Source organism: Miniopterus schreibersii (genome assembly GCF_964146895.1).
Source record: "Miniopterus schreibersii genome assembly, chromosome: 20".
Taxonomy (NCBI): Eukaryota; Metazoa; Chordata; class Mammalia; order Chiroptera; family Miniopteridae; genus Miniopterus; species Miniopterus schreibersii.
In genome coordinates this window covers 11,348,794-11,375,650 of record NC_138122.1, presented here as the reverse complement: position 1 = coordinate 11,375,650, position 26,857 = coordinate 11,348,794, and the positions used below count along the sequence as shown (strand labels likewise).

General features: G+C 51.4%; 1 protein-coding gene across 3 annotated transcripts in view; it reads left to right on the top strand.

Moving 5' to 3' along the window:
- Positions 1-26,857, top strand: part of PKNOX2 (PBX/knotted 1 homeobox 2) — a 257,258-nt gene that overhangs the window by 199,715 nt on the left and 30,686 nt on the right. For all 3 annotated transcript variants that reach the window (XM_081123538.1, XM_081123539.1, XM_081123537.1), the window contains exons 4-6: positions 114-253; positions 16,502-16,673; positions 26,195-26,383. In XM_081123538.1, coding sequence (XP_080979664.1) covers positions 114-253; positions 16,502-16,673; positions 26,195-26,383 — 501 coding nt within the window. The remainder of the gene's footprint in view (positions 1-113; positions 254-16,501; positions 16,674-26,194; positions 26,384-26,857) is intronic.

The window sequence follows — 26,857 nt, the reverse complement described above, 5'->3', positions numbered from 1 at the left end:
CACTCTGTTATCCACACACACACCGCAGGCCAAGGTAGAACTCACAATTCCAGCCGGGGAGCCAGCTGTCCTGGCCACGCTAACCCACTGCCTCCTCTTGCTTCTCTCTGCAGATGACGGCAACTGCTCAGACACCCTCTAAGGCCCAGGCTGTCCATATCTCCGCGCCCTCCGCTGCTGCCAGCACTCCCGTGCCCAGTGCCCCCATTGACCCCCAGGCCCAACTGGAGGCTGACAAGCGAGCTGTGTACAGGTAGGAGACACTTCAGCTGTGCTGAGCCGCCCCCAACCAGCTTGAGGCCCGAGCTTTGAGAGATGAGCTTGCGAGCCAGTGGGTGGGCTCATCAGAGTCAATGCCAACAGCTGCTCCCTTCGACCTTCCCTCTCAGATCAATCCAGAGATCCCTCAGCAGGCCACTGGGGTTGACACTAGCTCCCTGGTTTTGTCCAGTGAGGGATATGAAGGCCTGGGCAGTCTCTTCCAGGAGCAGCCCTTCCTCGTTCCGGCTGGGGAGATGGGCCCTAATGAGCCAGAAACCCTCAGCTCAGCAGACAGGCGGCTGCCTGGGGACTCCTCCCCTGCCTCGTCTCATTGTCGCCTTTACTCCAGCGAGAGCGTTGAACATCTATTACACCATCTAGGACTCGGTGTTATTCGAACTTTAGTATGCATGCCTGACAATCATCAGCAGAGCTTGTTAAATTCATGTTTTGGGCTCCATGCTCAGACGTGCTGAGTCAGTGGGTCAGGCTATAGAAAGAGGAACGTGAACCTGTCAGAGCCTGCCTGGCGACTCTCATGCAGCTGTTTCTTGAACCACATTTTGATTTGTGGTCATCTTTGGTTTTTAGCAACAGGTGTGTGTGCAGCTGCGTAGGTTCTGGCACCTTCCCCAGATGGGGGTTTGCTGAGAGCAGGGACTCATTTCATCCTGCTCTGCACCAGCCCATGCACCCAGGGCTGGGCCCCGAGTGGTCCCGAGGGCAGGAGGAGCTCAGGGAAACTTCCGTTTATGTCAGTGGCTGGGGGAAAGCTGAGGTCATCTGAGAGCAGGACTGAGTGAGGCTCCAGCAGGGACCAAACTCTCATTTGTCTGAGGGGAGCACAACCACCGAGAGAAGGTGCTTGGGCCACACTCAGTACTGAGGCTGGACCCTAGCTCATGTTCACCGTGTGACATTCACGTGTACCAGCAGCTCAGCTCACCCATGGCTGGGCACACACTGCAGCAGGTGCTAATGTCAGTAACATGGAATGGGCCACCCAGGGTGGAAAGGAAGGAGATTGATTCCCTCCTCCTCACTCCGCACCCCCAGAGGGCAGTGCCTTTATGGTAATGGTGGTGATTATTGCTGTTATTATCATCATCATTGGCATTATTTTCAGTTACTCAGATGAGCTGAATGCCTCTAATGCCGACAGTTGGGGGTCCAGAACAGTGGGCTCCGATCCATAGATCCTGGTACAAGGGTCCTTGCCAGGCCTGAAAGAAAGATAAATCAGTTTCCGGGCCCCCCCTCTAATGCAGAGGCCTAGCCCAGCTGCCTGCAGGCAGTAAGCTTTGCCTGGTGGGCTGGTGCTTCTAGAAGTAGGGGGGTGTAAGAAGGGAGAGGAAACTAACATGGCCTCTGGAACTGCCCGATGACCTGATGACTTCAGGGTACGGCCATGAAACTCCATTTAGATCACTGCTACTCAAAGGACGGTCCACAGCGAGCAGTGTGGTGTCACCTGGGAGCGATTAGAAATGCAGAATCTCAGGTCCCTCTCAGACCTAAGGATTCCTGATCTGCACTCTAACAAGATCCCGAGTGATAAATACGCGCACTGAAGACCGGTCCTGGGCAACTTCCCAGAGCCCTGGGGACAGGGAGCTGTAATGAGCACAGATCAGAGTCTAGGAGACCCCAGATTAGTGGTGCGCTCATCTCTGAGCTTTAGTTTCATGACTGAGCCTCATCAGCAGGTTTGATGAGTTCAGGAGACAGCCCAGGTGAGCACCTGGCACCACATCTGGCACAAACCTCAGCTTGTTTCCACCAGCTGCTCCCTGGGCTCCATAGCCCTTCCCAGGATCCCAAGCTACTTCCCCACCCAGGCCAAGCTGCCGGGTAGACAGGTGATCTCCCCCATGGGAACTGTCCAGCAGGATGTCACTCCTTCCTATTTGCCTTCACACGCAATCTTCACCTTCTCCCACCAGGCTGGCCACCCCACAGCCCTTGGGGTTTGCCCAGGTTATCTCCACAGGTTGCCCCCAACTCCCCAGCCCAACACCATTGCCCAGCTTCCCTTCTCTGCAGCCCTTCCCACCCGCCCCCTGCCCCAGGGTCGTCTCCCACAACCACACCGCTCCCATTAGTACCATCTGCCCTCTCCATAGCCCTGTGAGATGGTTGGGAGGGGTCTCTGCCTCCCATAGGGTCGGGTAATTTTAATTAGATTTGCCTGCCTGGGGCAGCCTGGCTGCTCCAAAGCACTTTGGAGAGTTGGCATTTCATGTCTGTAAATGTAACGAGACCCTCTCGATTCAGATTAGTGCCCACACTGACTTTTGGGAGCCCCCACCACGGCCCCTCCCAGAACCACAGATGGAGAAAGAGCAGAGGAGGCCCCTCCCTGCCCAGGCCCCTGCAGGGTGGCAGAGGGGCAGAGGGACAAAAGGGAGGGGTGCCTGTGAGTGAAGGAGCCTGCCAGTGCCCCTAAGGTTTGTAAGGTTGTATTTGTATATGAGGATGTGTTAATGAAATATAGTGGTTCCTTCCGATGTGGACACTGTGAGCACGCACACGTGTGTGTGTGTGTGTGTGTGTGTGTGTGTGTGTGTGTGTGTGTTGTATGTGTGTGTGTTGCGTGCGCCCGCTTGTAGGGGCAGAGGGGAGGCCCGGCCTGTCTTTAATTGGATCATACCAGAGCATCGTCTGGGCTACTCAGCAAGGCAGCCAGGAGTCCCGCTCAGATTAATGACTGCAGTCTAAATCTGAGCAGAGCCAGTGATCGGATGCATATCGCGGGTAATTGTGTTTGTGGCCCAGGAACAATACTGAGAGGGAGTCTGAGGAGGAGGCCCCCATGCGGTGGGGACCGAAGGCTTGGACCTGCTCAGTTCTCTCCTTCCTCAGCCCCGACCTCAACCTCGGGATTTTTCCCCCCAAGAAGTTAAAATGTAGCTTTGAGCCACATCGCCCCATCTCTCTGTGCTGGTGGACGGTGCTGTCTGGGACCTGGAGGGTGAGGTTAATTCAGCTTTCACGCTCCCTCCTCCCCTCTGGTCTCCTTCCTTTCCCTTTGAAGTGAGTGGGTTCCCATGGAAACCGTGATGTCCTGGGGAGCAGAAGAGAGGTGGGGAGCTGGCCTGGCCAGGTGCGAGTGGAGGAGGTTGGCTTTGCCGCTGCTCAGGAGGCACCCTGGTTCTCACCCTAAGGCTGAAAACCTCCCTGAGAACCCGGGAAGTGGCCTGCCTGGCACTGAAGAAGTTGCTCTTACTGATGGGAAGTGCCACGTGGAGGCGTGAGCGCTCGGAACAGCTTTGCTTCTCCATTGAAAATGCTGGAGACTTGAGCTTCAGGTCAGATGTGCGGGGAGAGTGGCTGCTGCACCCTGCACAGCTGACCCTTGAACAACACAGGGGTTTAGGAGTGCTGACCCCGAGGCAGTTGAAAACCCAAGTATAACTTAGACTCCCCCAAAACTTGCCTACAGTCGGCCCTTCACATCTACAGATTCAATACTGTGAAGGGAAAACAGTATATTTGATCCATGATTGGGGAACACGAGTTGGAAATGTGAAAATGCTGTTTTTTGACAGCAGATGGTTTAATCGCGGACAAAAAACCTGTGGATATGGAGGACCATGTATTTATTTGAAAAAATCCATGTATAACGGGTTGTGCATTTCAAACTTGTGTCTTTCAAGAGTCAACTGTATTTTTCTTTTTGTGGCATTACTCACAATTGAATTGATTGTGTTAACATTATTTCTGTTTTCCCCACTAGATCATTAACTCCGTGAGGGCAGGGTCTATGTCTGTTTCACTCATTGATTGATCCTCAGCACATTACACAATACCTTCGAGTCAGCAGCCTGAACTCATTAACTCGGCGAGGCAGTACCCCATGTGTACACCATTCTTCTAGGTTGGTGTGCTGACAAAGTGGCATCAGGGCTGAGGGGAGAGGAGAGCCCTGATTTGTAGCATTTGCCCATTTCCATGGTGTAAATGCTGCCACCACGGCCCGTTTCAAGCTACCAGTGTGATGCCACTAAACAGAGTTGGGGAAAGACACACAGCTGGCTTTCGCCAGCCAAAAGTACAAACCCCACACAGGTGACCAAGTTACAGGCGCACATTCTCTGTTCTTAAACAGCTTAGCAGGTCTTATCGCCGATTCTTTGGCACAGTTTTATTCATGTCTTTAGCCATGGTCCTACATTCCTTGGTCTTCACTGGCTTGTCTGGTCTACTCCTGGGTCCTACATTTGAAATATCCTGTCTTAATAAATTAATACTTAGACAACAGTGTCTGGCATACAGTGGGTGCTTTATAAGAGTTTGCAATTGTGCTTTTTCTCCTTAACCTCAAGGCAGTGAACTTTGTCCTTTCTTAATTGTACCCAACACCATCTATCTGCCTGAGTAAAGCCCCGCCGTCACCCCCAACTTCCCCACCTGCCCCAAGTAGATTCCAAGCCTTTCCTGCTTTAGTCGTTAGCACACTCCTTCCTGGCCGCCCCAGAGACCCTGCCAGGCATCAGATCGTCCTCCTGCCTCTGTTTTCCCTCCGCTTTCAGAACCGTGACCTTTCTGTAGAGCACTTCCAGTTCTCCACCTCAGTCTCCTCGGTCCGTAACCACAAACTCAGGCCTCCTCTACCCGCGTGGGACCTGCCGTCCCATTCTAGTTCAGTAACAGCAGCATACCTTTCAAAGCCCCGTTTATCTCATGCGAGTTCCTGTCTCATCCAAACTGAGTCCCTCTAGAATCCACACTCATTTGGGGAAAGGTCAGAACAGGGCAGTTGGCGGCGTTCAGATCTCTCCCTAGTGACCATCCTGCTGAAGGTCACCGACGTTCCAGGCTTGGTCCTGATCGTCCCATAGCTGGAGGTGCAAATGCAGCAGAGCAGCCGTGCTGGGCAGTGGGATGCGCTCTAGAAATAGACCTGGTGATAACTAGTTTTATCACCTGGGGCACATTAATCTCCCTGAACCTCTGGTTTCTTAACTGTAAAAAGAACATAGGATTAACTAGACTAAAATTAGATCTTATTTGATAATATCTGCCATACAGACCAGTGTTTGCTAGGTAGACTGGGGTGGGGTGGGGTATTTTAAACAGAGAGGCCAGCCTGTGTCCCCATAGCCTGTTTGCAATGTAAAGGGGTCTAGTGCATTCAGGGAGGTGGGAGCCCAGGGTTAGGTCATGGCCTTTGGACTTAGGTGGCCTGGGTTTACCTTCTGGCTTCACCACTGGGCATTATACTTTTCTGAGCCTTGTTTCCTCATCTGTAAAATAGGACTAAAAATAGTGCTATCTCTTCATCAGGACTGTCACGGGGCTCCGTAAAGGACCTGGCGTATGGCAAGCCCTGCAGGTGCTGGCCCCTGTTAGAAGTACATGCCAAGAGGCCATGCAGCAAGAGGCAAGGCGGGAAAGGGCTCCCAGTGGGCTGGTCTTCCCACTGCAATTCAAATAAACATCTTCCAAGCTCTGCTGGGTGTAAAGCCTCCCGTTGGGTTCCAGGAAGGGTTCTGAATAAGGGAAATTCCATCTGAGGAGTGGGAGAAAGAAGACATAGAAAGTAGCTCTCATGTAAACTTGGCACATAGGATGGGCTCAGAAAGTATTTGTGGAACTGACTGCAGGCTGCTGGCCACAGTGCAGTGTGGGAGTGTTGCTCTGCTTTTCCCAAGGGAGGCGAGACCCAGGGGACATGATAGCCCAGCTGCCCTTCCCGGGGCAGGGCTGGAAGATGGGGTGGACGGAGCCCCAAGTTTGGGGCTGGACCAAGGGGCTGGTCCTGCAGTGACTGTCCTCTTTAGCAGCAGCCCGGCTGCGGCCCTGGGAACTGGTACATCCTAATGAAGTGTCTTTGAGGGAACTCTTCCACCTCGTGACCAAAGGGTGTTTGGGCTCCAGGGAGATGACCCTGGGGCTTAACCCTGTGCCTCCCCTGGCATTGTGCTTGGCCATTCCCAGAATGAGCTGGGTGAGGTGGCCTGAGGAGGGTGTGGGAGAAGTTCAGCCATTCTGAGCAGAAAAGGCAGGACCAGGCTTCTGGAGTAGGTGCTGGGAGCGGATGCTCCAGGCTGCATCCTGTCCCGGGCTTTATGGGCTGGGGGCTCCAGCAGACATCCCTGGCTTTTTGAGGCATCAGAGCGAACATCTCAGCTGTTGACTGTAGTCAGGGAAGTGACCCTGCTGGAGCCATAATCTGAAAGTAAAACCACTCTCTGTTCTCCCCCGGCACCAGAAAAAGCCAGTTCCTCACCCATCCTGACTGCATCCGAAGACCCCGCCCAAGCCCAGCCTCCGCACACCCCGCTGGCAGCGCAGAGGCCGCAGCTGCCTGGCTCGGGAGCAGGTGTGTTCAGAAGCAGTGTGTCCAGCTGCTCCCACAGCTCACTCATGGCCTAGGCAGACCTGAGAACCTGGGTGCCTGGCGAAGACAGGGCAGACCAGTGCGAGGCGCTGAGCCTGGGATCCCAGTGACTTTCATCCTCACGAGGTCATGTTAGGGTTAAAGGAGATAACCAATGCTTACGGTGACAGTGCTTGGTGCGTAGAGAGCTCACAATGAATGATGGCTTCGTTTGAGAGTAGTTACTCCGATGACTACTAGGTCGGATCTGTCCCCTTACTGGAGCTGGGCCTCCCGCTGGTGCGAGTGGGGTGGGTGGGGTGGAAGGAGGTGAGCAGGCAGAGGCTCTGAGGGTTCAGACGGCCGATGATTTCTCACCAGGGCTGCGCTGAGCCAGTCCCGCCATTCTTTTTACCCTCGCGCCACTCTGATTTTCCCAAGCGCTGGTCCATTCTGTGGTCAAGTGTAAAGATCGGAGGACTGAGACTTCGGTCTAACTTCTGAATACCTTTGGGCAAATCATTTGACTTCTTTAGACAAGCTTCCCTCCCCCACCAGGTAGGTGTCAAATGAGAGAATGAAAGACCTATAAAAACATTAAAGCCCTGGCCCTGGCCGGGTGGCTCAGTTGGTTGGAGCATCTCCCATGCACCAAAAAAAGGTCAGGTTGTGGGTTCGATTTCCGGTCGTTGAGAGTACCAGAGGCAGCCTATCAATGTTTCTCTCTCACATCCATGTTTCTCTTCCTTTCCCCCTTCCTTTCTCTCTAAAAATCAATAAAAGCATATCCTCAGGTGGGATAAAAAAATGTTAAAGCCCTGTCCGCGCACACATGGAGCACTGTTAGGAGAGAAGCTTCTCTTAGAAACTCGTTTGACAAGCAGAGATGGTCTTGGCTGCGGCGGTCCTGGTCCTTGAAGGGAAAACATGCCGCTCGGTTCTGTGACCCCAGGACACGTGACTCAAGGGCAACAGATGGAAAAAGGGAGGGGGGGTAAAGTGATTCCAATAATCGATCCAATAATAGGAGGAGGAAAGAGCACACAATTTGGAGCTTGGATCCCCAGGTTTAAATTTCAACTCAATTGCTTATTAGCTTGATGTAATTATTTAACTGCATGGCACCTCAGTTTGTAAATCAGTAAAACGGGAATAATAAGACTGTTGGGTATTTAAATGCAATAAGTACATGGAAAAGCACTTTGTGAACTTAAAAACAAACAAATCAAATCCATAGAAAAAGAGATCAGACTTGTGGTCACCAGTAGGGGGAGGGAAAATTGGAGGGAGGTGGTGGGAAGGTACAGACTTCCAGTTATAAGATAAATAAGTACCAGGGACGCAGCATACAGCCCGATGACTACAGCTAATGCTGCCCTGCGACACCAGGAAAGCTGCCAAGAAAGTAAACGCTGAGTTCTCACGCCAAGGAGAATTTTTTCCATTTTTTTTCTTTTTATTGTACCTGTATGAGAAGATGGGTGTTAGTGGGACCTAGTGTGGTAATCATTTCATAATACCTGTAAGTCAAACCATCATGGTGTACACTCATACTCATACGGTGATGTGTGTCCGTTATTTTGCGATAAAACTGAAACAAATGAAGGGGCTGGACATGAGACCCTACCAGGGCTCAAGTCCTAGGTTCTGTGTATTCTTGCCCTTGAAGATCACTTTGTTGAGGTTTCACTTTTTCTTTAATGTGCCAGGAGGGAGGTGTGTGTGTGTGCGTGTGTGGGGTGTAGGGAAGGGACAGAGCGCCCTGTGCCCAGCCCTGGGCCGCACACTCGCCAGGAATAGGCCTGTCCACCACCTGGGGGAGGAGCGCCAGTTGGAGCCCGGGACCCTAGCAGACGCAATTCCAATTTAGCAACAAGAAGTCCTCTCCAAGACAACCCAGGCTAACACACCGCCCACCGGGCAGGACTAAAAATATACCCGCATGGTGTCGGCGTCACACCTGAAGTAAAAATACCTCCAACCAGGAGCCGCTGGCTCGCTCCCCCGCCCCGCTCCGCGCTCTCCATCTGGCGCTGTGAGGGGGGAGGCGTGGAGGGCTGGGCGAGCGCTCCCTCCATGGCACCCTCCCTCCGAGTCCCTGCCAGCCCCCCCCCCCCCCAGCGGAGCCCAAGGAAAGCAGGTCTTTTTGTAGCAACTGTGGCTAGAAACTGCCAGATGGCAATATCTGATCCCAGTGCCGCCGCAGGAATGGATTCTGAGCCCGAAAGAGCTTCGGGATCGGGTCTCAGAACCTCCCTTCTCACCGCCGGTGCTTCTCGCTCCCACGCATCGATCCACCAAATGCTTCCTGAGCCTCCGCTGTGTGCCAGGCACTGTGCTTGACCCCTGAAGGTTCAAACAGAGAGGACAAGGTCGTGGCCAGAGGAGCTCAGCACGTAGGGAGGAAGATAGATCTGTGCACGAGCAACTGCAGTTAGTAGAACTGAACGTGCGACAAGGGAAAAAAGAATAAATTCTGCCTGGCAGTGTTTTTTGGTTAAAAAGTGAGGTTCTGGGTTTCTGATAAACTGTGGTTGCCTGTCTTCTCCTCTTTCTGTACCTCTGTTTAAGTTGGCACGTGGGCTTGCTGTCCCTGCCAAGCGAGTCAGTGGGGATGGGAATATAAATTGATAGGAGTGGATATGCCGATGTTGCTCTGAATCAGAAAGGTGCCCACACTCCGTTCCAGGGAAAAGGAGCCGCTTGCTTAGTGTCAGACACTCTGCACGCTTCTTCACTGAACCCTCACGGTTACCTGCGTGGTGGCGGTGGTGTCCCTGCTTCATAAACATGGAAACTGAGGCTCAGAGAAATTCAGTGACTTGCCCCAGAGTCACACAGTTATGTGACTCCAAAGTCCAGACTTATTTCTGACCACCCAGCTTCTCGCCCTAACTGCAGATGAGGCCCAAGTGGAAACCCTGGTGCATTGCTGATGGTTCAAGGAGGTTATACTCCCTCTCGCTGGAGAGGCCATCAGAGCGCCTGCGTAGAAGGGATGGCACTGGGAGCTGGATCCTGAGGATGACTGGAAGGGACAGGTAAAGACCCAGGAACAAGCAGCTGAGGTGGGAGGAGCAGCAAGAGCACCAGGAGTCTGGTTCACCTGCGCTGGTGAAGGGGGACAGTGCAGATACAGCGGTCCTGGGCCACCTGCTGTCCATCCATCCACCGCAGTCTGCTAGTCTGTTGAGGAGAAATGCTGGAAAGAAAGCGGAGGCCACACCCTGAGTGCCTGGGACTTCATCTTAGGATGCTGACTTGATTCATCAGCATCTAGGAGAGTTGTCATGACAGTTCTCAGAGTGAACGCTTGTAACGGGCCTGCTGGCAGTGAAGGGGTACCCAGGAAGGGGGCAGCGGGCCGTCCTCGAAAGTGGCTCTGGGGTACTGTCTCTAACTCAGTGATCCCAGTGACCTCTGACCTGGGGCAGTAGAAATAAAGGGTTAGAATTCCAGCCCTTGGGCAGTTTCCAGGGTGTGGGCCTTGGCAACTAGAGATCTCCACGAATGTCAGTGGAGACTCTGTTGGGGAGCTGGAGAGCCCCCAGCCTAGTGCTGCTTGGCCCCCTCCCGCCACCTCAGCAGCCAGCAGACTGATGTTCTCTGCAGCAGTCGGACCTAGACCAGGCTCTGGTCCCCCGGAAAATCTCCTCCAGAAATGTGGCTCTCCTGCCACACAGTCCACCCTCTGGACTCTTACCCTCCAGGTGCTCTGACCCTCTACCCAAATTGAAAGAAGAGACCAGAGCTCAGGGAGGGGTAAGTGCTGCCACACCTCCCCTGTCTACCTCCCCCCTCAGCTGATGAGTCTGGGCTGTGAGGTGAGGTGCAGGACGGGCCCGGGGGCTCCAAGGTCAGTCCCAGGGAGAGAAAGGTGGACAGCCCGGCGAGCTGCCACACACTTGGCTGGACCCATAATTGAGGTCTGCAGTCCTGGCCAAGGTCACAAGGGAAGGGACGGCTGAGAGGCTCCGGAGTGATGGAGTGGCAGGACTGTGAATTACAAGGTTTATCACCCAGAAAGAGAATCAACACTAATGTCTCCCTGCATGTGACCATCCCCTGCCCCCCCAGTGGTGCTCTGTTTCTGTTCTCTGGCCCTGTCTCTCCTGTTCTTTGCATCTTAGCCTCTCCACAGCTCTGTATTTTTGCCTTCCTACTTTCTTTTCTTTCTTTCTTTTTTTTCCCCATTCCTTCTTTTTCCTGTTTCTGATCTCCTAAGCAGGAAAAAATGTTTTTAAAAAATTTGACCTCGGTTGTCCAAGGAGGAAGGAAGGGAAGCAGAAAAGGGTCCTCTCGTCTTTCCTTGAGTCCTTTTAACAAAAGGAAATGAGCTTCGGCCTTACCAGGGAACTTAGAGTCAGATGAGTATAAGAATTACCAGGAAGTTGTGGTTTCCATCCCAGGAGGTCTTTGAAAACGTTAGGGAAACCTACTGAGCCAGTTTATGTTAAGAACATCTGTCACAAGGTGGGGAAGGCTGTATGATCTGTGCTGAAGCGCGCATGCTCACGGATGCTCTCAGAAGCCTCAGCAGGTCAGAAGCCTTACCAGGAGTGTGTGTGTGTGTGTGTGTGTGTGTGTGTGTGTGTAGACTGATCACTTTGCGCTGAAGAAAGACTGGGGCTTTCCCAAAGGTTTCAGCCTATCTGCTGCTATAGAGAGGGTGACAGTCACCTCCACAAGGGGCTCCAGCCCAAATCCTGCCCAGTCTGGGTCCAGAGTGTTCGGAGCTGCTCCTACACATCCTGGCCCCAAACCGGGCATTGCAGGCCAGCGAATTTGGGGGACGTAAAAAACACAACGGCAGAAATGTCAGAAGTAATTAAACCAAGCGATGGCTTAAACCCCTGTAGAAATCAACTTATCTGGTTTAATCACTTCTGAAGCCAGCGCACGAGTGCGGTTCTGCGGAGAGGGCCCTGTTTCTCTGGATTGTTAACAGGAACTGTGTATCTTCAACTTGATTTTGGTTCAGATGCTCCTGGGGAGAGGTGATGAGGGTGGGGTGGGGGTGGGGACTTGGAAAATAAAAAATAAAACATAAAATGCTATTCGAGATCATCTCTTCTTGCCCCTCCTGGAGCCGCGCGGCTCCCTGCTCCTGCCTGCCTCCCTCCCAGCGCCCAGGCACAGTGCTGAGTGTGCTAAATTAGGCCATTAGAGAAATTCATTTCTCTTTATTAGTCTGTGTCAAATCCTTTTTATTAGTGGCTGGAAACGACCTCTCTTCTGCAGTAAAATGTCACACCCGTTCACTCCTTTTATTTGTTCTGCACTGACGAAGCTCAAACTCTCCCTGAATTGGTGCAGTGAGATTTATTTCCTCCAAATTTTGAACGGCTTAAGAGAGATTGGGGTGGAGGGGGCAGTCAGGTGGAGGCGACAGGGGGGAGGAGGGGGGAGATCAGCGAGAGAAGGTGAGCTCCTGCGGAGGTCAGATGTCCCGCGGAAATAAAGTTGAACAGCCACCCTTCACATCTTGTTCAGCATCTTCTGGGCCCTGGGACCAAGTTTTCACATTCCTGCTTCTAGCCTCTGAGGGGGATTGATCCTCAATGGGAGATATCTGGACAGTGACAACGGGGACTCCATAAAACCCATTTAATTGGACAAACTGAAGTTCAGGGGAGGCCTATATCCCATGCCTAACTGGAAACCCTCTTCCCATCCCACGCCTGGCACACACAGGGACATTCATGTCCCTGGTGACTAAGACACCCCCCCTCCAGCTCTTAGGGTCCCTACCCATTCACCCCACCCCGCGCCTCCCCAAGCCTGCATGGGGCTGCCATTGCCACCCTCATCTCCAGCCTTAGGTGGTGATGTTGGAGGGTAGCTTAGGAATACTAGTCAACCTTTGGCTGCTGTAGGCTGGGCAGCTGGGGAAGGAGCTGGCAACTGGGCTAGGAACAGCCCACAAACCCGACTGAGTCGTTGGGAAACTGAGCCTGTTTCTCACAGGGTGCTGCAGAGTGTCTCAGCGTCTCTACACTGGAGGTAGCAGGTTAGAGTCTGGATTAATAGAGGGACCCAGGTGGATAGAGCATGGGAGCCACAGGCAGCCCCACTGCCCCTGGTTGTGGTCCATATGAAAAAGCTAAACAGCTAAGCTCTGATGCCATCTGAACTCCTGGGCTCAGAGATCCAGGGGTCTGGGTATCTTGAACCAGAGCAAGGAACCCAGAGAGGGTGGGGTATGAGAAAGAGGACTTGGGCGCTGGGAGTTTGGCTCAGGTGGGGAGGGGCTGGCGAGAGGGAGCCACGCCAGCACCCAGGAAGCCTGCTCTGTGCTCCATGGGCCTTGGTTAATTGGGAGGGTGGGGATGGAAAGCATGTTTCCTTCTTCTGAGAAACAGCAGAAGCCCCAGAAAACACCCCCAGATATGCCACACACACACACACACATTCTGGGGAGATCTGACACCTGGAAATGAGAGGTTTATAAAAAAACCCGTGCTCGGCCCAGGGTACGAGACAATGCCTCCACCCACTCCACCTGCAGCACACCCCTCCAAGACCCAGCTCTGCCTGAGACCCATGGTCTGACTGCTGCTCACCTCTTCAGCCTCGCTTCCCTCCATGCCCCTCCTGCCTACCTTGCTCCAGCCACACTCGTCTGGGTTTTTGTTCCAGAAACCAGCCAAGCTCACTTCTATCTCAAGTACTTTGCTTTTTCTCCTGCCTGGAATGCCTCTCCCTCTGATTTTTGCATGACCGCCTCCTCGTCATTCAAGGCTTACTTTAAATGCCACCTCCTCAGAGAGGCCCTCCCTGACCACTCTCCTTCCCTCAGAGGCAAGGACACCCTCCTGTCCCCACCCCTTCTCTAGTGCTACTATGTGAGGGACACAGTCACCAGCAGATCCTCTTTCCCCATCCCACACACAACCCGTGCTATATGTACGCAGAACACTCAATCCCCGCAGATCACATGCAGACAACACACGGCACATGCATACGCACTGCCCGCAATAGAGGGCACATGCACCTTCTACTCACAGTAAACAAAACCCGCACCCCAACTTCAAACATTCCGCCCGCATGCATGCCTGCCGTGTAGGTGCAACACTGTGTGCACACACAATAAAAACACACGGGGCAGCACACTCGCACAACACTCACACTGGCGCTCGTGGACAGGTGCACACACGTGCCTGTGCACACAGATCGCCCCCCTTCCTTCAGCAGCTGCCCACCCTCCCTGCAGTGAGCTAGAAGGGAGCGAGCAGTGGCTGGCGGGGGTGCACCCCGCCACCTGGCACGAGCTGCGGATTATTAGTTCCTGGTAATTTAGTGCCCTTGTACAGAGTCGATTTGTGCCTTTCATTCCTAATTGATCTAGTGGCTGTTTAAATGGCAGCAGGCATCTGTTGAGAGTAGGAAGGTTCATCAGGCGCAATAATTCATAACACCGCCTGGAATTTGCCTTTCGTGTCCCTCAGCTAAGCCACTGCAGGCTCTGCTTAAATTGCAGCCGCCGAGGCTTTCTTTGGTATTCCGCTCAGGGCCAGGAGAGTCTCGCATTAAACTGGGATCAGGCTAGATTAGACCATAATATGCTGCGGCATTAGTGGCTGCAAATGAAGACTTACACTGGAGTTTAACCCCTTCACCTGGCTTCCCTTTGTCTTCAGCCGGATGGCTCAGAGAGCCCGCTGTTTTCCCCGTCAGCTTCCTGGGGAAAGCGGAATAGATCTTCTAGAGATTTGGGGCTGCAGATGGGCCACCCTCAGATATTGACCCTTTTTTCCCTCCAGATGAAAACCCAGCTGGCAGCCTTGGGGCCCACCTGCTAATGCATCAGCTCCCAAAACAAGGGTTGGGGAGACAGTGTCCAGGACAGGCTCTGCTGAGCCAAGCAGCTCACCTGAAGTAGGACTATCTCCCCTCATCCCCATGGCCCCTGAGCCTCAGTAGAATAACTAGCATATGTGGGTTTGAGTGTGGATGGGCCAAGCACCTCTGTCTCTTTGCCTAGAATTATTACAACCCCAGGATGGGGCAGGCTCATTGGGTCCCCACCTACCTGCAAACTCTGTGGAGGCTGAGTGTTCAGTTCTCCTCGCGGGGGGAAAGCACTGTCTAATTTCTTTTTCAAGTCTTGTTGTGCTTTCCAGTATGGTAGCTACTAGCCACATGTCGCTATTTCAATTAACATTGGTTAAAATTAAATAAAGTCAAAAACTCAGTGTCCTAGGCACAAGAGTCATATATTTTTTAATCCCCACCCTAGGATATGTGTTTATTGATTTTTAGAGAGAAAGGAAGGGAGAGGAAGAGAGAAACATGGATGTGAGAGAGAAACGTCAATCAGTTTCCTCCCGGACACGCCCCAGCCTCAGATCTAACCCTCAGCCTAGGTATGTGCCCTGACCTGGAATCAAACCCGCACCCTTTTGGTGTTGGGGATGACTCTCCAACCAACTGAGCCATCTGGCCAGGGCAACAGTCATACTTTAAATGTCCAATGGCCTCTACTGGTTAGTGGCTGCCATGTCGGACAGCAGACATTGTAGAACATGTCCATCGTTGCAGAAACTTTACTGGGCAATGCTGGCCAGAGCATCCTACTTTTCAGAGGCCTGGACACCAGGCCCAACACACATGCTTCCCCCTGTACCAGCAAACAGAGCTTAACCAAAAAGGAAGAGCTAGATTTCGTGGTCCCAGGGGACTGAGAAAAGAAACCAGAGGGGGATGTGCTGATACTTTTTCGAGACCACCATGGGAGGGAAGGGAGCTCCAGGATCCAGTGTCAACATCCCGTGCAAACCCATGCACATATGCTGGGTGTTAAAACATAGCAATTCACAGATGCTGCAGAGAAGTAAGAGTGATACGCACTTATATATGCACACAGGCACACACATATAACATATATGCAGTCTACAAATGCTTACTGAGATCCATGTACCTCTGCTAGACTCCGAGCAGACAGTGGTGAATCAGGTGGGCTTGCATCCTGCCCTCATGTGGCTCACATTCTAGTGAGGAAGGCAGGTGATAAAGCAAAGAACTCAGGGAGCCATCAGCACAGGGTGAGGGAGCTTCCCGGAGTAGGGGACGTCTCAGCCAAGACCCACAGAGCCGGTCAGGTAAGCCCTTCAGTTCACATAACATCCCAGCCCGCATCACACGCCACCCCTGCTCACGCCCAGACCCTTCATCCCCTAATTCACTGTCGGTCACTGAACATCAAGCGCCGGCTAGGGGCATGCAGGGCAAGGCCCTAAGGATACAATGACCATTAGGACAGGAACAGTCTGGGAGGAAGACCATGAATGAAAACCGATGCAAATGGTGATTTCTTACGGATATGTTAGGTGTGTGATGGTAGGAAAGTGCAGGGAGGCGATATTCCTGTAACTGGGTGTCCCACCTGAACTGAGTCAGCTAACAGATGCAGGACAGGTGGAGACTCCTGCCCACCACATGTGACCAGAATTCAGGCTCAACCCCCTTCCCCCCCGTATGACTCACAGACACCGGTGCTCCCTCGGCTGGCTTCAGACAGCCAAGGAGGGGTTCGACCAGCCGCTAGTGTGCACGTCCGGGACTTGTCTGTTCACCTCCCACGTTTCCTTCCTGGGTTGACCTTGAACCAGAATGGACACCTACTTCTCTGAAGGGTTACACCCTCACGCTCATCAAATGTCCATGCAGCTTATCTTACCAAAGAGAAAAGTTAGGCGCCGGTGGGGAGGAATACAAACCATCTGAGGCCCCAGGAACGGGAGGCTGGACCTTCCCCACCAGGACGTGAGACGCTGCCATCGCGGCTGACCATGGGGACTTGGGAGTCGGGCCTTGAGAGGAGAAGTGTTGGGAGTGTGGGGAAGGGACCCTGGTGGCATCTGAGCCCAGCCAGCAGCAGGTCTTTGTGCGCATTGTGAGCTTTTGCTGTCCCCACAGGCACCCTCTTTTCCCGCTCCTGACGCTGCTGTTTGAGAAATGTGAACAGGCCACCCAGGGCTCCGAGTGCATCACCTCCGCCAGCTTTGACGTGGACATCGAGAACTTTGTCCACCAGCAGGAGCAGGAGCACAAACCCTTCTTCAGCGATGACCCAGAACTGGACAATCTGGTAAAAACCCTCTGGACCCCACCCTGGCTCGGGTCTTCCTCCAAACGCCCTATAAATGATCCTTTCATTCATTCAACCAAAAGTGTTCTGTGCCCTCTGTGGGTAGGCACTGGACGCCCTTCTAGCAGCTGAGAGCCATTTCTAAGTTCCCTACACCAAGGGCTGCAGGCACAGGTTTTGCTGCCTAAGCTCTCCCCTTCTCTGGTCTCTGCCCACTGCGGCACCATCGTCCCCTACCCAGCCTCCTGCAGTGCGGACAGGAGAGGAGGGTCTTGGCACCCAGAATGCCTGGGGCAGCGGTTCTGGGGGCTGGAGTCCTGGAGTGTTGGTAACTCTGCCAGGCTGATGCGCCGCAGTGTGGAGGAGGGGACGGGGGTATTTAAGCACATGAGCAGCTAGAAAGACCTGGAGACACAATGGTGTTGAGAAGGAGGCCAGCAGCTGTCTTGCCCAATTAGGGGGACACAGTAGATGAGGCTGTCAAACCTAGCTTGTCATCAGATCATCACTACAGCTTCTTGTTCTGTACAGCCTGGAAAATGCCCAAAAGTGCCCAGCTCTGTGCTCTCCCCTTGCCAACACTACCTGCGTCTCTCAGGGTCTGTTCACGCAAATACTCAGACTTCTCGATTCAGCCCAACAAACCTTGGTTAAGTGTTTGCTGTGTGCCAAGCCTGCCCTGGGGAAGTGGATATTGTAGCAGCGGCCCCAGCGGCCCCAGCCCTCTGGCACTCCTAGCTCCCAGATAACAGGGCTGTGAGTGGTCAGGCTGGTGGGGCAGCCCTTGGACATCCCATCCACTCATGTGGACCTGATCCACCCAGATGAGTTAGCCACAGTCAGGACTGGTAGATTGGTCAATTATTTTATTTTATTTTTTTAATGATTTTTAAATTTTTTTCAATTACAGTTTACATTCACTATTATTTTGTGTTAGTTTCAGGTGTACAGCATAGTGATTAGACAATCATATACTTTACAGAGTGTTCCCTTTGGCAATTGGTCAATTGCTTTAATGGGGAAGCTGGAGGGACATTTAGAGATGAGACACCCGAGGCTGGCTTCCCTGTTTACCGCCTGCCTGACTTTGATGACTTCACTCCTTTGAAGCTTGGTTTCCTCACCTGTAGATCTAACACACCTATCTCCAGTGACTGTAATAAAAACATCAGTGAGGTGGCTTGTGGAACTAAATGGCCTTTAAGAACGCATATCATCCAGAAGGTTAATCTCAAATGCAGTATCGCTGGGGCAAGGCATTCTAGCCTCCCAGCTCACCACCTGGCCCCGAAACTTTACCTGGGGGGCCAAGCAGTGCCCTTCATCGCCCCCCCTGCCGTCCTGTGTCGCGAGGGGGGGTGAAGAGGCCAGCCACAGGAGCCATCATTAGAACAAGAATCATGTAGCCAGCACAGCCGAGATGCACATAATTAGAAATTAGAAAAAGGTCAGATCGCGTCATTATCAGCTCAATCAGCTGCCGAGTGCCACAGCCAGTTAATCTGGCATCTGTATTTTTTACAACCCCGCACACGTAGCCCAACGGACTGTAACTCTTTATCCGGACAGATATACTGCGCAGCGGAGCAGGGACATAAAATGAGAGACCCCAAGCAAATGAGCTGAGATAATTGAGAGATTTATTTTATATATATGTGTGTGTCAGGGTGGCTTTCTTCTGCCCTTGAATATTGACTTTCACAGGTGAAATTGTCAGGAGGACACTGGGGTCCCCAAAACTTTGTCCCACCCTGGGATCTCGAGCTCCGATCCCACTTTCTGCCTGGCCCCACCAAGCCCACCGCTGGGCATGAATCCCCCCCCCTCCAGCTGCCCCCGCCCTAAGCACTTTGCATGTCGCACCTTCCCCTGCTCCCAGACAAGTCTCCCAGACAAGTTCCCATGGGAACGGCTGACTGCGCCCTCCTAGAGCTGCCCAAACATCAGAGGTTCCCAGACTGCAGTTTCTGAGGGGACTTCCCTTCCCGGTTAGCCAGCCGCTCCCACTGCGCGTTCCGGGAAACAGCTGCAGAGAAGCAAGTCCATTTACAGACGGGGACAGCGCAGGCCAGAGAAGGGAAATTACTTCAGGACCAGACCAGGTCTGCTGGCTCCTAATATGCTGCTCCCTCCAGCCCATCACCCACCTCTCTTCTCCCCGGGCAATAAAGTCCTCCTTTCTAAGGATACCCCCACCATCTCTCCCCCGGTCCCCACACTCCGACCCTCTCTACCTCCCCTTTCCAACTGCTGGGGGCTGGGCTGGAACACCCCTGGCTGGCTGAGCTACTCTCCACTCCAATCCCCATGCCCACCCTGTGCTCACCAGGCCTTGTTCTTACCTGGCCTGCCGACCCCCTGCTTGGGTCCAACAGCCTCTGACTGGCAGTTGGTAAAGTTTGTAAAATTTGCAAGTTCCCCAAACCCCTTTGAAAGGTAAAAGCTTTTTGTTTTATAAAATCTGATTTACAGGCCCCCGGTGCAGGGCCCAGGTTTTATATATTATGCAAGATTTCAAACCGAGGCTGTAAAACCTACGGTTTCAGTTTCATGCATGGAATTTTTTTATGTGTAAATTTTTTAACATTTATGGGGCACGTTTTAATGAGACTCTGGTGTGGCTCAAGGGACAGATTATGGCTGCCTGACCGCAAAGCCAGCTCCAGAACGGGGCCCCACAGGCCCCTGGGCCCACGCTGAGGAGGCAGGGCCAGAGGCCCGGGCTGTGGAGAGGAGCCAGGCAGAGTTCCGGGCCCCAGAGGCCTCGGCCAGCCCCCCTCGGTCACTCACTTCTGCCTCCAGTGCAAACTCCCTTCGCCCAGATAGGAGCAGAAAGTCCTGCAGACACCAAGAAAGGGAAAGGAAATAATCATCTAAACTAGCAACAGTGAACATTTATAGGGCACTACTAGGCACCAGGTGCTCTTCTAAACACTTTACATATAATTTCTTATTTAATCCTATTTTTAAACCCATGAGGCAGGTATTATTACTATTACTCCCATTTTAAGATGAGGAGATTGAAACTCGAGGTGACATCGCTAGCTCAAGATCTCACAGCTAGCACGCAGCAGGGGAGAGAGTCACACAGCTACGCTGCCCTGTAGCTAATCTGTTCTTAGTTCTTTCTATGTGCCAGGTCTTCGTTTTAGTTCCTTTCTGGCCACCTCTCATTCAATGCCCAGTCCGAGTCCGAGGGAGTCATTCCTATTGTCCCATTTTACGGAGGAGGAAAGTAAAGTGCAGAGACTATGTAAACTGGCCAGGGCCTCTCAGCAGGTGGAAGACCTGGGACTCAGCCTCCAAAACCCGTTGTTCTCGAGCACCTGCTCTGCTGTTTGGTTCTCGCTACAGCCCATCCACAGTTTACGGAGGAGGAGCTCAAGGCCCAAGACCCCAAAGCCAATAAGTTACAGAGCTGGCATTTGCACCACGCGGGTGTGACTCCAAAGCCCCTCTTTCCTCTGCACCACACCACTTCTCCGAATTGAGGACATCTGGGGAGAAGTGCTCTGTTATTGACTTAAACAAGTTAAACACTTGTCACGCATGATGGCTTCCAGAAAGTGTTCACTCCCTCCCCCCACCATCCGGCAGCCCCCAGCCCCTGGGCTTCATCTTCCTTCCAAGCCCTGTTTCTTGTTCCAGCGACCTTACACTTGCAACTGGTCGGGCGGAGCGGTCGGGTCTGGAAAAATTCCTGATTAGACTTTAGCTTCGGCTGCCCTGCTGACCCCCGGGCAGCATCTAGCAGGGTGTTTAGAAACCCTTCCTCCGAGAGGGAGGGGGCTGGCTCCAGCTTCCCCCTCACAGGAGGGGGGGGGCGCAGTTTCGCAGGGGCCCTCGCCCCTCAGTCCCGTCTCCTCTCCCGGGAGATGTGTCCCGTGGTCAGGAGGCGCAAATGAGATAATGGAGAGAAAAGCATCTCGCAACTTGTAAAGTGCTCTGAGTATAATTGTTTTGAAAGGCAAGATTTATTACTATCAAGCGAAGAGGCCACGATCCTACAAAGAGAGGCCACTTTGTAGAAGGAACTGGGTCGCGGGAGGGGCGCATTGGCCTAAAGAATTGACATTTATCAAATAGCTACTCTGTGCCCAGAACATTTACATACATTATCTAGCTCCATTTTCACAATGACTCTGCGGTGCAGGCATTATCATCGCCCTGAATTTGACAGAAAGTTAAAACGCTTGTCGGGAATACATAGGCAGGAAATGATCAGTTCAGAATATCAGCCGTGTGACTTCATAGAAAACAAGGAGCCCCGTCTGGTCCCGTGTTCTGTCCTGGGACCTGTGGGGCCGGGGCACCGTCGCATGAGACCGAAAGATAAGGTTGCTGCTTGTTTTCCTTCTTTGAAGGGTACTTCTATTGTGAAAGAGAAGGGAGGGAGGAAAGCTGAAAGATGAAGCCAAACTTGGGGGAAGGAATTAAGGACACATTTATCACATTTGATGATGATATTAAATTAAATGGAATTGTTATTGCTCTAGAAAATTTGGAATAACTTTTTCTATGACATTGATCATTTAGAAAAAATAGCTTAATAAATCAGAGTTTTATTCTGATTTAGAGGCAAAAACCCCAAATTGCAAACTCATAGGACAGAGGATGATTTACAAACCATAAATATAGAAGAAAAACTGGGAGTGATTATTTTTCCACCAGCTGAATGTGGAACAGCAACATAAAAGCCAACAAGATCTTAGAAATCATTAAAAGAGGGAAAAGCGTACATGAGCTTGGTTCCCTGTGGTTCATAAAGCACTTTCACGTTATTTCCCTCCGCCCGTATCAAATCTTGTGTTAGGGATGATTGTGTCTCCATTTCACAGACGAGGAGACTGAGGCCCAGAGAAGTCACGCAACTGGCCCGACATCACCCAGTTTCTAAGCAGGAGGTGGACTCGAACCCAGGCTGCCTGACAGTGCCCCCCACGGGCTCCGGCTCTGCCCGGCAGCCCCCCATGTTGACGGCATTGCCCATCCTTTAATATTGAGTAGGGCCTACATATTCATTGCCTCGGAATACCGTTATGATGTACTCGCCCTTCTTAAATCTTTAAACCAACTCTCTTATTCCATAAAAAAGTAATCCTTCAACTGCGCTTTATCAGACCAAAGGTGGGCCCACTTTGAGCACCACGCCCCAGATCTGGGTTAATCGCAGGGTGTGTCTTATTTCACTTCAGCTAAGCTCTCTGGGGTAATTTTGCTTTTTATTTTGTTTATTTGTATTTTCTGATTTTTTTTTTTTAAATAATCGGTACTTATAACAAAAAGAAAGAAGGAAAGAAGGAAGGGAGGGAGCGAGTGAGAAGAGGGAAAAAGAAGAGAGGTTTAAGGAAGCAGGATTCTTTTCCCTGGAGAAGACAGAGCTAACTGGACGATTTATTCAAGTCAGATGCCTTATCCAGTGCATGGCACACAGTGAGACAACATTTATGTTGAATGGATAGCATTGCATTAAGGGAGGTTATGTTGATAGAGGCACTAGATGTTCTTGGTGCCCACAGAAGGCTGAGTGAGCACTTTCTGCTAAGGCAGGAGAGAATTTGTCCAGTTCCTGGGAGAATTCAGTCAGCAAATTGAGAGAGGAGAGAGCTGGTCTGCTGTGACAAGGTTCTCGCTGAGAGAGCCTCGGAGGAGAAGGTACATGTGTCCTGGAGATTTGGTCCTTCTGCTCACCAGAAGGCAGTCAGACCACCTACGGTGCCCCTTCCAGCCCTGGCAATGACTTGAGGGCAGGAGTCCTGGTGATGATCCAAGAGTCAGGAAATCGAAGGCACCTGATGGTCCCCCCCCTTTTTCCACCCGAGGGAGCAGACACCTGCATCGGAGGGGCAGTCTGACTCCTGGGGCTAGAGGAGAAATCAAAGCAACTGAGTGAGGGGAGGTTGCCAGAGAGGGTTCTGGAAATCATTTTAATGTCCCCAAAGCTATTCTGTTTTCCTGGTATCTCTAATTCCTGTCATTGAGCCACTTTATCCCTAAAGCATGCACCCTTTCCACTGCCATTTTCTCCCTCTACATAAATTCTGAGAGCCCATATTGAGGGCAAAGCAGCACATCCCAGCTCTGTCGCTTACCAGCTGTGTGACTTTAAGCAAGTAAAACAGTATCTCCAGGCTTCATGTTCTCCAACCCATAAAGTGTGGGTGACAACGTACCCATTTGTGGAGGTGGTTGTGAGTGACTAAGACAAGGCGTGCCATAGGTCTGACACCGGGACTGGGACATAGTAAGAATAAGAAATGTTTGGGTATTGTTATCAATCAATCAATGAGTATTTATCAAACACCTTATACTGGGCTAATTACTCTGACAAACATAAAACAAGATCTTCATGGCCGAAGTCAAGTAGATAATTCAGGCAAGAGCAAATATTTACTCAGTATCTAACTCCAGTTTTTAGTTCAAATAATCAATACTTGAGTCACTGATCTCCTCTGTCCCTGGGACAGCACAGGCTCCATTAGTCTCAGCCCCATGGAGGGAGCACTTCCTTAGGACGAGGCCCTGTGATTGAGCCCTGCGGGAAGACACGAAATTGTTGGTTTCTGTCTTTGAGTGACACTTAGTCTAATTCAGTACTCCAAGGGCCCTTAATTAGTTGAGTACAGTCCCTGCGCATCAGGCAATCCAAATGCCAACCCAGGGACTCTCCTCAGTCGGTTCCCACTTGAAATGCCAATGAAGCTCAGGGAGGGGTGCGGCTGGCAGAATTCTCCGGGAGGGGGTCCCTTCCCTGTTCCCTGGGCATAAACTACCAGCCAGAAGTGGGAGGGGAGGGTTAAACAGGGACTCCTGTTTATTACGTAGGCAACCTAAGTGGCTCTCAAAAGGCAACAAGCCCCACCTTTTTTTTTTACTTTTTAAAAAATATATATAATTGTAGATTCACATGCAGTCATAAGACTAGTACAGAGAGGTCCTGATTCCCTTCTCAAATGTCTATAGAACAATTTCACAACCAGGAAGTAGACAAGATACAATCCACCAGCCTTATCCAGATTTGATCAGGGGTGTGTGTGTGTGTGTGTGTGGTTCAGTGCAACTTGATCACGTGTGTAGGTTCATGCACACACTATGGCAGTCAAGATACAGAGCAGTTCCTCCCGCCCTCCCCCACCCCACCGCCTGCAACCACTAATTTGTTCTCCACCCCTATAATTTTATCATCTCACGGACTTTATGGAAATGGCATCGATCATATAGTATATAATCTTTTGAGATTGGTTTTGCTTTCTCAGCACAATTTCCTTGAAATCCATCCAAGTTATTGAGTATATCAGTAGCCTGTTCCTTTTCGTTGCCTAGTGCTAGTTCACGATATGGATGTACCACAATTTCTGCATTCATTCACCTGTCAAAGCATATTTAGTTTTTTTCCAGTTTTTGGCTATTAGAGCTAAGGCCCCTGTGAACATTCACATTCAGGGTTTTGTGTAAATACACATTTTTATATCTCTGGGATAAATGCCCAAGAGTGCAGTTTCTGGGCTGTATGGTAAACATCTATCTAGTTTTGTTAGAAACCGTTACGCTGTTTTCCAGAGGGGCTGTGCCGCCAGCAAGTGCATGAGTGACCCAGTGTCTGGTCCCTCGCCAGCATCTGGTGTGATCGCTACTTTTTATTTAACCATTCTTGTAAGTGCATAGTGATACCTCATTGTGATTTTAATTTGCATTTCCCTGATGGCTAATGACATTGAGCATCTTTCCATGTGCTTATTTGCCATCTGTGTATCCTCTCCAGCGAAAAGTCTGATGTTGCCTTTTGCCCATGTTCTAATTGGATTGCTTGTTATTTTACTGTTTAGTTTTGAAAGCTTTTTTATATACTCCAGATATGTCCTTTGTCAGATATGTGGTTTGCAAACATTTTCTCCCAGCCTGTTTGTCCTTTCATCTTCTTCACAGAGTCTTTGAAGAGCAAATGTTTTTTCATTTTGATGAGGTCCAATTTATCACGGTTTCCTTTTCTGGGCTGTGCTTTTTGGTGTCAAATTCGAGCCCTGTTTGCCTAGTCCTTGGTCCTGATGATTTTCTCTGTGTTTTTGTTTTTCTAAAAGTTTTATAGTTTTATGTCTTACATTTAGGTCTTTGATCCACTTGAGTTGATTTTTACATAAGATGTAAGATTTATATCGAGACTCACCTTTTAGTTTGTGGGTGTCCAATTGCTCCAGCACCATTTAAACGACCCTTTCTTGAAAAGCAACTTGACGATATTTATCTTGAGCCTAAAGAATGCCCGTAGCTCTTTTTCCGGTCACTTCTGGAAATTCATCCGAAGGAAATAATGCAGAAACATGAATAAAAGCTATAAGCTTGGAAAACAGTCACTGTAACATTTTTTTTTATAAAATTGAAAAATTGGAAGTCACAGAAATGCCCCCAAATGAGGAATTAGTTAAATATGGCACACTTGGAATACTTCGTAATAATTAAAAATACATTTCCTCAGTAACTTTCACCCTTTCAATACACATTTACACGGCATCCATATGTGCCAGTGCTGAGGATGCCACGGTGAGCGAACGAGACACCATTCCTGCCTCTAGAAGCTCACAGTCCGGAGGGAGAGGAGAGACAGTTTTCCCGCTTAGAAAACTACATCTGGTAAACTCGGGGCAAAAATGGGACGCGAACGTGTATGCGCAGGTGACTGAAACGGCGCTAAACTATATGCACGTGGAAAAGACAGAAAAATTATCCCCTTTTAGGATGTCGGATCAAGGGCAGTTTTGTTCCTTCACCCCCTATTTCCCATTCTTCCCATAGCACTTTCTCTTTATATTAATAACAGTGATCAAGGGAGAAGCTTCGACTGAGAAATGGCTTCTTGCCATGAGAAGGTTAGGAATGTCCCCTTGAAGAGGCGGCAGGTCCACGTAACAACCCAAAGGTCACCGAGAAGACCACCGCAGTCAGGTTTTCCAGCGCCGGGCTAAGTCGTGCTGGGCGATTCGGTCCCTGGGCGAGGATCCGTGAGGCACCTGCAAGGTGACCTGTGTCACGTGATGGCCTCGGCATGCGTGTCCCTGACCCCTGAGGCACTTGCAGGGAACTCTAACCTCCATTTTCCTCTCGCTCATTCGGTGCTCTAACTTTGCGGCTCGTGCATCCCTCACCGGATCCTCTTGACAACCTGCAAGGACATCATTCTCATTTGTCAGACAATAGGGTGCAGATCGCGTAAGCAATTGCCAAGGCCACACGGATCGGAAATGGCAGGCCTGGGGTTTGGGGTCTGGTCTGCTACCTCTGAGGCCAGTACTGTTCTCAGAATACCACCACTGCCTCAGGACAGCTGGGACAGCAGTGGGCTCAAGGCGAGCAAGCGGCTGGCAGTAGCTCATGAGAGTGCAGATCGCGTGGACGAGAAAGCGTATACCTGGGGCAGGGCCGGCGCTCCTCTCCCCCGATGAGCTCTGGGCTGGGGGGAGGGGGTGTCAGGGCAGCGAGGAGAATGTGACATGAACGCCTGGGCTCACCTCTCCTCCTCTCCGCAGATGGTGAAGGCAATCCAGGTCCTGAGAATCCACCTGCTGGAGCTGGAGAAAGTCAATGAACTCTGCAAGGACTTTTGTAACCGTTACATCACCTGCCTCAAAACCAAGATGCACAGCGATAACCTGCTCAGGAATGATCTCGGGGGGCCCTACTCCCCCAACCAGCCCTCCATAAACCTTCACTCACAGGTAACACGGGGCTGGGTCCTATCTCCTGAGCCAGATGTAGGAATGTCTGAAGGTCCCTGGTGACCTAGAACAGTGGATTAGACTCATTGGATCCTTCCACCAAGAGGGCCCTCCTCTGATCAATTCCTCCTTCTAGTCATCATGGAAAGCTTTTCAGGGACAGAGCTGGGAATGGACCCCAATAGCCCAGCCCCACAGACTCCTCCAGAAGGCTGGCTGAGCTCCCTGGTTTCCTGGGAAGAGGGTTTGGGGCGGTGGCCCTCCCCTGAATCCTGCCCACCTGATAGATGAAGACAGCTTCCCATGGGGCTGGTTCTCCCTGGTCGTTGTGTACTTGCTCACCCTGCCCAGGCACACCTATCTCCCTAAGGCTCAGGGCCACTGTAAATGTCACCTCAAGTGTCTCAAGGGTCACCAGCCACCTTCATCCTGGGAACTGGGAAATGTGGAAAACTGTGGCTATGTGTTGTGGGT